The 13,080-nt window shown below is 32.8% G+C and overlaps 1 protein-coding gene across 1 annotated transcript in view; it reads left to right on the forward strand.

The window, feature by feature from the left end:
• Nucleotides 1-3,315: 3,315 nt before the first annotated feature.
• The window catches only part of LOC127719758 (uncharacterized), a 72,227-nt gene continuing 62,462 nt past the window's right edge, over nucleotides 3,316-13,080 (forward strand). Inside the window, exons 1-3 of the mRNA XM_052226006.1 lie at nucleotides 3,316-3,426; nucleotides 7,208-7,259; nucleotides 10,413-10,853. Coding sequence (XP_052081966.1) covers nucleotides 10,425-10,853 — 429 coding nt within the window. The 5' untranslated portion in view covers nucleotides 3,316-3,426; nucleotides 7,208-7,259; nucleotides 10,413-10,424. The remainder of the gene's footprint in view (nucleotides 3,427-7,207; nucleotides 7,260-10,412; nucleotides 10,854-13,080) is intronic.

Consider the following 13,080-nt stretch of genomic DNA (forward strand, 5'->3'; position numbering starts at 1 on the left):
TGACAGACACATGTGTCGGGGTTAATATAAAAATAAGATGTGGTATGATTGCCAATGAGACAACTCTCCACCAGAGACCAAATGAAATAGAAGTTAACAACTATAGGTCACCGTATTAAACATGTTTACGGGCACCGAACCATCCCTAACCTAGGACAGTGGTGTACGTACATCATAGTGAACTCTACGCCGAGACGACAGTTTATTTTCTACTGCAGGTTAAGTAGAGAAGCAGTAGACACCATGACTTCAGTTTGTGGTTTGACTCCTTGTAGATTATATTCTCCCGAGGCTCATGTTTATGGTTCAACCTGCTGGAATTTTGTAACAATTGATATTTCATACAATGTACTTTTCAGTATTATTAATTATTCAGTGAAAAACCTCGAGAGTTATTCGTTTAAAATCTTTCTTATTGGCCTGATGGACTAAGGTACCGACCACTCATCTTTTGTGGAGGTCATGTTTTTTATGATAGTTGTATGCTTCAAAATTTCTGGTAAAAATGAAGTTTATTCAGATGGAAAGTGAAAAAAATAGTTTGTTACCATTGAAAATAATGAAAATACTAAACACAGAGTTTCTAAAATAAAGTCTTGTTCCTGTATGTGATTGAAAAGAGAAGTCTTAACAAATGTTTATCCCGAGAAATCTCCCGTTCACAAAAAATAAATGACAGGTGCTTTTCTGGTGAATACTATAACTATCATAATTGTCTGATATTTTTCAGATAATGTAAATTCCCTTATAATAAAGAAGCTGAATATACCAAGGGGTCGTTTAACACTCATAAGTTGATGGGAAACTGAAAACGCCATGGTAAAAAACGAAAAACGACGAAATTATAGTCCACAATACAAACATAGAAAACTGAAGACCCCATCAAAAACTGAGGGTGCTCTCAGGTGATCCGAAAGGGTACTCAGACCTTGCTCCACTAGTGGTGCCCGTTGGTAATGGTAAGTACAAATTCGGTTATAAGTCTCATTCGATGATGTCACAATCGAGGAAAAAAACATGGGATTGTGGTTACAATAACATAATCGTGGTCATCTGTGAAACAGATAATTTAATACGGTAAACCAACTTGTGACGGCGTGCAAAAACTTTCGAAGGGATGACTCCAATTTAAGCACCTGTAAGCACCTGTAACACTGAGTTCAATAGCTTCTTTGTAAGCAGCAATCCTCTATTAAGGAAATCATGATAGGAAACGCAAGCTGTGGATTATCGTACCAACTGGGAGATATATACTCCATATACAGGCACTGGTGGATTGTTGCTATATCGGAATGGAAAGTTGACAATCGGGAAGCTGAAATCATCCCTTTTGTAACAAAGTTTTGTCCTTTACCGACCCTCATTGTAAATGTAAGTCAAGATATACGGCACATTTATATTTAAATATGATTTAAATTTCATTGCTTCTCCTACATTCAAATTACTAACTGATTTATTCTATGCATTGGACCAGATGTAGACTTTATGTGTTTGTTATGACGTTGTTGTATGAAGTACTGATTTAAAAGCTTATATCACAATGTAGGACAACTTGATACCATATCAGGTGATTAAGTGCATTGAAATAGCTTTCAGTAACTGCTGGCTCCTTCTAAACGGATGGATGGGTGGATGTTTAACGTCCATTGGCTATTTTAATGCATATTTAGGACGAGAACATGATAATATGATATGAAAGTAAACCCTGCTTTGTACTAGACCGACACGCTGAGCCTGTTCATAAGGTAACAGTCCGCAGGAAGACATGTCATCTTACTAGGACATGTTATTCTGACTCCGAGTCGACCAGTCTTTGGTCTTACTCCTAAAAACCACATGCTAAACGGAGAAGCAGCAAATACCGGAGGCCTATTTTCAAGTCTATGGTTTGAACAGGCGGGGTCTTTGAAACAGTATTATTATTCATTGTTGTTTTATTTGTATTTTTGTTTTTTTTCTTTATTGTATCTATCTTATAGTCTAAAGTAAATTGATTTGGGTATTCTTTATACCGTGTTTTATTAAAATTACAAATCGAGAAATAAAAAAACACGAAACAAAATTTAAAAATGAAAGCTACTTATAGACAGAAATATTAACCTGTGGGATGAAAATAAACTCCAGTGCCATTCTATTCCACTGTGATGGATATTATGTGCCTAAACAGTTTTTATTCAGGCTATCCTCTCTATGCATTTTCAACACTTAGTGTCTATGACATCAACCATTAAACGTTTTCAATTGTTGATAGAACGTACCCAGCTGTTCAGATCTGGTGGCATTTGGTCAATCTTGGAAAGGTATGTAATAAATCATGCCAGTGCAGAAGCACCTACTACTGCGTTGATGATAACCTAGGTGACTACAAAATGTTGCAGCCCTTTATCAGCGATATCGACCTAGTACAGGATAAGAAAATAGCAATTGATAGATTGTGTGTGTCCGAAGCGCTATTCTGGATTTACCTTCATCAGGAACGCTTTATAAAACTAAACATTTGAAAGTCAAAATATGTTTATTTCATTGTCAAAGAATACTTTAAAAGCTATATGACCAAAAAAGGAATAAAAGAATAGCAAAATCCAAATGAGGTCGACTTTGCCTAATGTAAATAATGAACAGATTGATTTACATATTGACCCGGTTATTATCCCTCAGATAGTGCCTTAAGCTGATTTGGAAGTCTTGTGTAATAACCTAGCGTAAACGGAAAATTCCATATATTAATCATTCATTCAAAGTTTTCTTTTAATTTTGATTGCGGCGTATCATGTTTCTTCTCATGACTGAAGATGAACGAGTTGATAAGTTCTAAAAATAACTAAATGATTTTTTTTTATCTCTATGATTGTACATGTGATGAATATTAATGATTTCATTAATGATAAAAAATTTAATGATAAATTTACTTATATATATTTGAACACTTTTTTCCAAATACACGACGATAAAATTACTTGTATTTGTCAATAAGTAAAAAAAATTAATTAATAGGAATGTATAATAGTTTGAAATGTCCTGGCGGTTGTCGGATTTCACCGGTGATCCGAGATCAGGGTATTTTCCACTTAATGATCAGCCATTGTCTTTATGAAAGGGCAATCCCGAATACCTATTCATGAATAAAGCTCAGATTTCACTATACTGGTAATTTTTTTTTCAGTTTGTTGATACCCCCTACCACTCTTTGAAGAAATTTCAAACCCGATAATCAAATGAAATTTGATAAAGAATAAGGACTAATAACAATGTAACATGTTTACAAATAGACTTTAAATCGGAATATACATTTTAACTATTTAAAAGACGTGATAACAAATTGATAATATATCCGCGATGTTTGTTATGGCTTTCACAAGAAAGAGGAGTCAATAACGTGTGAATTTTGGCGTTATTGATCCCGGAGACGAATAGCAATATAATAAGGTGAGTTCGAATTATTCTTTTCTTTTTTTATTAATTCATTTACTGCAGCTTCTTTTATTTTATCTAAAAGCATAGATTATATTAAAATGTTTAAAGTTTTAAAAAGCTGAAAAAGCTAAATTAAGTTTCACCAGGTCATCCAGAAAATGATTCCGGGATTTATTCATATACTTGGCATGTTCTTTCTAGGATAATAATTAGAATGCAAACGAGGTGCGCGGTTATTTATGATGTAAATTACTGTTAATGTTTCAGAACCTGTCATTCATTTTCTAATTATTTAGAAAAAAACATGATCGTAAATTGGAACATGCCATGTGGTAAAGGTTGTTATAAGGTTTTATACACTCGTCAATCTGCATTTCTAGTGCATGTCAACCTTCATGATAAACTGTGTTCATATCATAAACATTTTTTTTAATAAACTGATTTAGTATATAAAGTAAGTTTTCACGTTTGTCTAAATTGTCTATATACAGGGAACATTTGACGTTTGATTTTAAGTATCATCTTCTATGGTGTCATCAATGGACTCGTCATGAAATAAAAGTTCCTTCATAATATTAATTCCTAATGGAAGACATATTCTGGAATATCATTTCAATTGGAACAAATATTACAGTATTTGTTCCTAACGGAATAGCGGGTATAGAATATTTGTTGCAAAGGAACAGAAATTATGGCATTGTTTATAACAAAATTTCCAGGGTAACGTTAGGTGAAATACATAAACGTTGGTAGTCTTTTAAAGTAACAAGAACATTCGCACGTAAACATTATTCGAAATAGAACACGAACTTCCATCATAATTATTTAAATTTACTCGTAAAATGAGAATAAAATCATTAAATTTAATTAATTGAGATTTAAAATACTTTAAACTTAGCATGAGGTTTGGCGTGTAATAGGTTTACATACACACAGTGACTCTTTAAACATTAAAATATATGGTGCAGCAAAACTGGTATCGTTAATGTTATTACCTGGGAGCCAGATGATTAAAAGAAAAGATATATATAATAGTTCATTAATGATTGACATCGAATGTATGTTAGATCCTGAAAGAAACAAAAAATAAACATTTCAACAGAAAATTCGTTGTACATTGTTTAACCAATATCTGTACAAGACTATTCAGGATGTTCAATCGTTTTTCAGTATGTTCATATTTTTTAGGAGTATACCGACCCCAGTTTTTATTAACTGTAAGATATTTTTCGCATGAAATTTTGTTTTTAATATACTGTACTCGAATTTTCTATGTTAAGTTCCCCAATGGTTGACTTGAGAATAGAAATGATGTCAACCCTGGACCTCTCCCGTGCTAAGTAAACCCTTGATAAAGTAAAACTTTCTGACGAGTCTAAAATGTCTGTCCCCATCTAACAAACCCTAATTTTCTCTAAGCAGTCCAATGTTCCGTCCTTCACCCCGATCGACCTAACTCGCATAACCTTCGTAATGTATTGATTGTTAATTTGTTCCATTCCTACGTATGCAATAAATATTTGCCACTGGATGTTAAGGAAGCTAAAACAACCAATCATCACACGTATGGTCCGTTCCCTGTGAGGGATGCTCTATTTCTATTTATTTTTTGGATAAATTACATATAGGACTTCAGTAATTTATTGTTACTATTTATTTTGACATATATAATAAAGTATGGTTAAGACGTAATTGAAGGTGTCTGTATACTTGCTAGTATGATTGTAGTACCTTCCCATTGACAGGGTCTGTTATCATAATTTCTTCTACTGCATCTTGAACTCGTTTCTACCTCAATAGCATTTTGTCCTTATTTTTTACCACATGGACTACTCAGCTGCTGTTGTATCGTGCTCTATGCACCATCAAAATAATTTGTCAACTTTTCAAGGTCACGAGTGCCAGACCTACATGTATAAACACACCATATATCAAAATGTACATAATATATTTTTAGGGGCAGCACTCTCTGAATTTTAATTATAAACAAAAGTAGATGTGGGTATACCCTAATTAAACAACAACCCAACATTATTTTTTTTTTGTAATGGAGAATATATTTTCGCGTCCAAGACTCAGTACCATTTAAAAAAAAATATTTGGTAGATGTATCCCAAAAACCAAATGTTTCATAATTAATATAAATGTCACTTTTATAAATTTGGTGCGTCCGAATCTCTTTCTTGATTCATCTTCATCTGGAATGATAAAAAAACAAAAATGTTAAAGCGAAAAAAGTGTAAAAACTAGAGGAGTTGTATAACAAAAAGAGACCTTTAAAATGAGAAACCAAAACCATCTAATGATTATATTGTGATCTTTCAAAGATAAAAAGTTGGGTTTTTTTTTTGTTTTTTTTTTTTATTTTCGTCATTTATTCTGTCTATATTTAAAAAATAAAATATTAATTAGATGTTTATTTAGGTTTAGTACTTAAAAAAATATTGGACATTTAACTTCAATTTGAATCAAATGTCCCATTACAATTATATCAATATTGGATAGTTAGGCATTGTACGAGTCCGGACAAAATATAGTAATTGTTTGATATTTCAAATTAAAATTACCTCATTAAAGTAAGACTAACTGTCACTGCTTCATTAAAGTTAAAATATTGACTTTTCATTGTTACATTTTTATTTGTATATTATCTATAATTACATCTAGCATTAAAAAGTTTTCCTTCGTTGATTGAAATATTTATGAATATATTGTACAGTACACTGGGAGAAGTTACTTCATAAAAATGTGAGCAATGACATATTCTTCTTTGATTCTTTTCTTTTCTGTTAATATGGTGTTAACGTTATGTTGAAATATTTATCGAGAATAGTAATGACTTTTTTCGGATACTCCTTCTTGACCAAATATTTCAGGTAAAGTTGATTTGTCTATTTTCAGCCTCTTGGTTCTCTGGTTATTTTTGTAATATAATGAATCCGTAAAAGAAAATGAGTAATTCGTTATTTGGGAAAAAAATAGTAGATAGATATATAAATAAATGAATCAGTTTTCCCTTGTATTAATTTACAAAAATGTCAAGCCCTTCAAAGCAACGTCACTTTTAATAACTTTTCGATCTTGAACGATGTTGAGGTCCCCTGTAATCATATGGCCACATGGATCATATTTAAAATTCGATGCAAATATATAATCTTGTACACAGTGTAAAAACATGACTTTTGCAATGACTACATGTACATATGTGGTAAGAATTTATGTCGTTCATCTTTCTTTGCTTTCTATAACATTAAGACAAAATTCATTTACATTTTATTTTTTTCGTGATGATTAAGGTGGTACCTAACACTACAGGGAGATAACTCTGTAAAAATCAGCTAAACGTTTTAATTACGTTGTATTGTTAAGGAAATATTAAGCTTCTCAATGATCAAAATTAGTGTTTATCACACTGCTATATAACCAATCAAATTTTTCTGATAAAGTGGTTGGTTCAAATTTTTTGAAATTTTTATTTTTTTGTCAAAGGGTCAAAGTAAACATTTTGTCAAAATTTTATGAAAATTAAACGAGCCAAATTAATATTAGTCAAGGTGTTGGGTACCACCTTAAAATGATTTTTATTATCAATCTATTTATAGATAATAAACTGACCAATAAAACATAACAAAATACTTATATCTGTCATCCGACACTTGGGAGAATTTTATTTTTAGGACAAACTTCAGATCAAACGGGGATATCTCTCCATTCACATTAAACTATCACTTTCAAGACTATAATATATTTCTAATGTACCATAAATGACACTTATTTTACTGTCCATTTTCAGATGTCACTGAATATGAGACCTTGTTATAAGAGGTGATTTTAACTATTACAATGTAAGTATTCACTTCTGTTATCAATAATTTATTCAGTTTTTAACTTGGATATTGATAATTTGTTTAAACTATAAAGTTAAGTAGAACTATTTCAAATTTCATCATTGATTTATTTTGGAAACATTCCTTGAGTATGAAAGCTTTCAGTTCTATAAAATGACTGTAATTATACCTCTGATCTCCATTTATTTATTTGCAATCTCTTTTAAATCGTACTGAAAATGATATCATTTACAATTTGTATTATATTCCATCTTTAAAAGTATATTTTTAAATGCGTTTGTCATCTTCCTTAGCAATTCGTGTCTTAGGTCAAATTTTTAAATGTTTGTTATAAGGAAGATTTTTGAAGAAGTATATGTAGTCAGTGTTAATTGATTGATTGTTGTTTCCTTGATTAACATTTAGACTAAGGGACAAGTTTAATGAGACAAACTTTATAATGTCAGGTCAATGTCAAAAGCCGAGTTTAATGAGACAAACTTTACAATGTCAGGTCAATGGCAACAGCCGGGTTTGATGCGACAAATTTTAAAACGCAAGATCAATGGGAGAAACCTGAGAAAACGAATTTGTACCATAATTAACCATACATGTGTTCATTCCAAAAACCGGTTACTGTTTTCACATTAAAACAGCTTCAAAGAATAAAAACATAAAACAAACAATCGTAAGTCATAATGAACACGGCCGCACGGGTATGTTTTACAAGTCGTAGCAACCATTCCAAACTTTCCCCCACGATTGTGACATCTGTTAGTGCGACTTTTTGCTTATCTTTCCGGAAGTCATAAGTTCTAGTCTGGTTTCGGCGGGGTTCTAATAGCTAAATATTTAGTTTTCTCCGTAGTGTGTGTGGACTGTCTTTTCTCTATATTAAAAGTTTGACAAATATCGTGGCCAGTTTGGTTCAATTTTGTCAAAATAAGTTAAGAAACATCGCTGATTAATTATTCACTTGCAGGTGAATAATTCAACATCATTGGATCCGTATTCATGTGACCTTCAATTTAACCTATTAGCTGGAGATGGGTTACGCATGTATTCAGCTATTAAAAGCAAAAGACTGTCAACATTGAAAGTGAAACAAGGATGAACCATTTGGTTGACTGATTCGATCCACAAAAAATTATTCTCAAGTACGTAAAAACGATGATAAACATACTTTTTAACCTGCAATATGAAATCAAACAAACCTAGAAGTATCCAATTGCACGTGGTCGCTATCTGTTTATATTTATATTTATGTTTATATCGGGTTATATCGTCGACCGTCTTCGGAGGTCATCTTGATGTTTAATTAGATGACGTCTTGACAAAAATACACCGGATATGTTGATACATATTATCGAGTATAGCATTGTTAATTGTTTATTTTAGACTTTTTGTAATTTGGATATACGTTTTAGTATGTTATAAATCGAATATGAGAATTGGAGTCAAATCGGTGAACATGAATTTGACAGCTAATGCCCCTTTAAGCACAGGTTGAAAGAGAAAAGAAATAACGGTGAAAAAAATGGGAAGGGATCCTCTGGATAAAGTAAAAAATATTTCACTGAATGAACTGCGATAACCTTGTCTTAGATAAGTCGACACATTTCGGTTTGGCTATAAATCATTGGTCATATAGAAAGGAATTCTTGGCTAATATAGTTTGTTGATTGGACCACACTCTCCAACTTTCGGAAGATTTGAAATAGATCTAGGAGCTTGTTATTCAATGGTTGTCGTTTGTTGCTGATTATCATATTTGTTTTTCATTCATTGCTTTGTACATAAATCAGGCCGTTAGTTTTCTCGTTTAAATTGATTTAATTTGTCATTTCGGGACCTTTTATAGCTGACTATGCGGTACGGGTATTGCTCCTTGTTGAAGGCCATACGATGACCTATAATGGTTAACTTCTACGTCATCTCGTCTCTGGTGGAGTGTTGCCCTATTGGCAATTATACCACATCTCTTTATCTTTATACTTACAATTGGCATTTCCCAATATCAAAGTAAGTGACATTTACTTTTTGTCTACGTTGAGGGGCGGAAGGACCTTTTTCGGGTCGGGATTAGGCCTTTGTTTTCTCGGGAATTCGGGATTTACACCTATAGGGACTTGGGAATTAATGTTTATTTTTTCGGGATCTCGGGAAAGAATGATTTATTTTAGCGGGAATTCTGGATGACATCCGCTCCTACCACCCTTCTACGTTCTAATTCAGAAATGGTCTGGTTATGCAATGTAAATTCCTTCTTCGTTGGGACTCCTTTCATATGTTGTAACATTATTATTTAAATTCTCTTTTCGATAAAGATATATTATTCATATTTTTTACATGCGTTATTGGCGTATTAAAATGAAATGTATTATTTTGGCGCAAATAAATAAGATTTGTGGCGCAAATAAAAGATTTTTTTGGCTCAAATGAAATGCCAATTGGCTCAAAGGCAAAGCAATTTCCCCTTTCTTTATTTCACACTGGCGGCATTTTCCAGAATTCAGTCCGACATAACTTATGGCAAAGTAACTACACAGATTTGATGTTAGGAGGGGGCGTTTCCCGATAATAGGAGTAAAGCGACCATATTCGGCAAAAAAATAGTTGTAATTTTACCTATAAATCACATTTTTTTCTTTTTTTTAGAGGGGGCGTCTGAATCAGCGCTTGCTACTGTATCGAAACTTCACGTGAATATTATTAGCTTGGAATACCATTATGTCGTGTTACTGAACATATATCCAAATGATAAATGCTTAAAGACTGTTTCAAACAGTTTCTTGAAAGATTTTAACAGATTTTGCGTGTTTATACAAAAAACAAGTGTCATATCTGTTTCGAAGAATTAAACAGTCAGTTAATTATACTCAACAACTACATTTTTATTTCAAGTTAAGACCAATGCATTAATCATCTCCCAAAATTTGACATGCTTAAATGTATAGAAAACCGCAAGAGTTTAATCCCTTTGAACAAAGTTAAAATTTAAGAATGTACAAAACATCAAATCTTGGTTTATAGGTGATCCATATAAATAATGTATTACTTTTGTTTTGTCCACAAAAATATATTTTCTTGTCACCTTTTTACACATAGACAATCTATTGCTTGTTAGCGACATGGTCGAAAGGATTTGACACGTTGTTCTCACAATTGTAGATAATCCACACGATGTTTTGTATGCAAGTTGATGTTTTGGAAAATGCTATACAAAAGAGAAGGTCTATGCTTGGGATAGATTTTCAAGGAAAGTTATTAGAACGCACACCGGAATCCAAATTTGTACTTCTTGGGAGGCCTGTAGAGCAAGACAAAGCCGACAATGAGGCTGCACATCAGCAATTTCTCGTCCATCGACGAGAATCACAGATTGAAGAAGTCAAGAACTATGTCCAAATTTTAAATGCTTTGAGATTAAAACAAGGAAAAAGAAAAAACGTTCAACATCAAGATGATCCCGTTTTTAGAATTATGCTGTCAGTTCTTAGAAAAATTGAATATGAGAATGCAGAAGAAAGAAAACTACGCAGAGAAATGAAGCGACAAAGACGTGAGGCCCGGAAAAAGAAGTGTGAAGCTCGACGAACAGAATATCAGTCCGTGAGTAAATATCATTCTACATCCAAATTGTTCTCCAAAAGGAGGTTTCGGATATAAAAAAATATACCAATGAATTGTCGCTTGTTGGTTTAAGAGATTTTTTTCATAGCACTCAAACTCCTTAGTCATTGGATTTCTATTAGAAATACATTACAAATTTCAAGGAGTAAGCTTCATATTTTTTGGTAGTGGTTGGGGGGGGGGGGGGGGGGTTGAGTGGGGGAGGGGATTTATTTTAAGAGATACTTAAAGACACATTTGGCAAATTATTTATCAAACTTCTTGTTATTACTTATATGCATTTCTTCGATTTATACACGCAAATACTTCGTGTATTTTAAAGAAAAATCCAGAGTCAGTATGTTCCCGCCAAAATATCTATTGATTTAAAAAAAAAAAAAAGTTGATTTCCTTTTTTTCAGTAATCGATGTGTTACATGTATGTATCATATTGTGAGAATGTGATATTTAAGAATTATACAAGCAACCAACCCATTAACTTCAGGGTGATATCAAACTTCCCTTATGACAGAGAGGCGAAAGATACCAAAGGGGCATTCAAACTCATAAATAGACAAGCATGTGTCCATAGAACACGGATGCCCCACTCGCAATATCATTTTATATGTTCAGTGGACCATGAAATTGGGGTCAAAACTCTAATTTGGCATTACACTTAGAAAGATCATAATTTATCATAGGAATCATGTGTACTAAGTTTCAAGTTGATTGGACTTCAACTTCATCAAAAACTACCTTGACCAAAAACTTTAACCTGAAGTTGGACAGACGGACAAATGGACGGACGAACGGACGGACGGACGAACGAACGGACGAACGGACGGACGCACAAACCGAAAAAACATAATGCCCCAAGGTGGGGAATAAAAATTACTGACAACGCCATGGCATGGCATTAACACTGCAACAAACCAATAAATGGATAAGTTCATATAATATAAGGGACCTATTATCTTGAGAGCTTATGTTCTCCCATCCTTTTACTGATTAAAGCCCTTACTAAATTTACCCATTATCAATTTTGACTACTAAGCAGTACCAAAGATCCAGTAGCTTAGGTCTAATATAACTTGGCCTAGCGAACTTACTGAGGTAGATAAACATAAAACTTGGTAGATGCGGGATATTACCACAGGGAAAGCGGGAGTCAATTGATAACCAAAATCCTCAAGCTGTCTTGTTTGTTTTTGAAAATTCATTTCCCTTCCCAAAATGAAAATAACACCTTATAAATGTGTTGTGTCCGAAGCGCATTTCCGGGTTCTCCTTCACCCGAAACGCTGAAAGCCCGGTATGTTAAAATACCTACACACGTGATCAAAAAGGACCCAAAAAAGAATAGCCAAATCTACCTAACTTTAAGATCAACTTTGCCTAAAAAGTGCGAACCTTATTTTCTAAATAATTTCTTAATTTATTAACAGATGATTATGATAGATTGTAAGAAACCCGATTGGCATGATTTCCTTGTCAAAATCGTAAAAGGCAAACCTTTCCTTAGGGGGTTCATACTCGTACGGTAGGTTTACCACAATTAATACATTTTCAGATTGAGTGATTGGGAGTGTCACTTTCAGCACTCTTGGCTATATCATTGGTCGCAGTTTTTTATTGATTGAGGTAGTTGAGGGAGTGCCCGGAGAGAATCACTTACCATCTGTAGATGGACAACTTTAACAAATCACTCGGTCACTGATTTCCCGATAAATTTTTAGAACTGTGAAGTTTCTTACATATAAAAGACTACACACCAGGAAATAAAGGACAGCGATCAATTCACAAAAAATGATATGAGAAAAAGTACCCTTAAGTCATAAACATTTCAGTATAACCTATAATCAATTTTTGTCGTAATATTTTTATGAAAAGAGCCACAGAAATTTAGTTCCGATAGACAAAGATTTAGTTGGATTTTATTTTAATCCAGTCTTTCGTAGAGGACATTAAGACCTTTAAATTTACTGCTTTATTTTCAAAAAAACGGCACCAAAGTTTATTTAGGAATAATAATATATTATAAAATGGTAAAGTTCTCACAGCTATCTTAATATCATAGCGTGATTGGCTTAAGTAGTATGATATAATATCATTCACAAATTATTTGACCTTATATTGAAGAATTACAATGAAGGTCGTAACCTATATATATCTATTGACAAAACATACATAACGGAATATTACCTTATTTAATCCTTTAAACATACCC

Source organism: Mytilus californianus, unplaced genomic scaffold (genome assembly GCF_021869535.1).
Source record: "Mytilus californianus isolate M0D057914Y unplaced genomic scaffold, xbMytCali1.0.p SCAF_11, whole genome shotgun sequence".
NCBI lineage: Eukaryota > Metazoa > Mollusca > Bivalvia > Mytilida > Mytilidae > Mytilus > Mytilus californianus.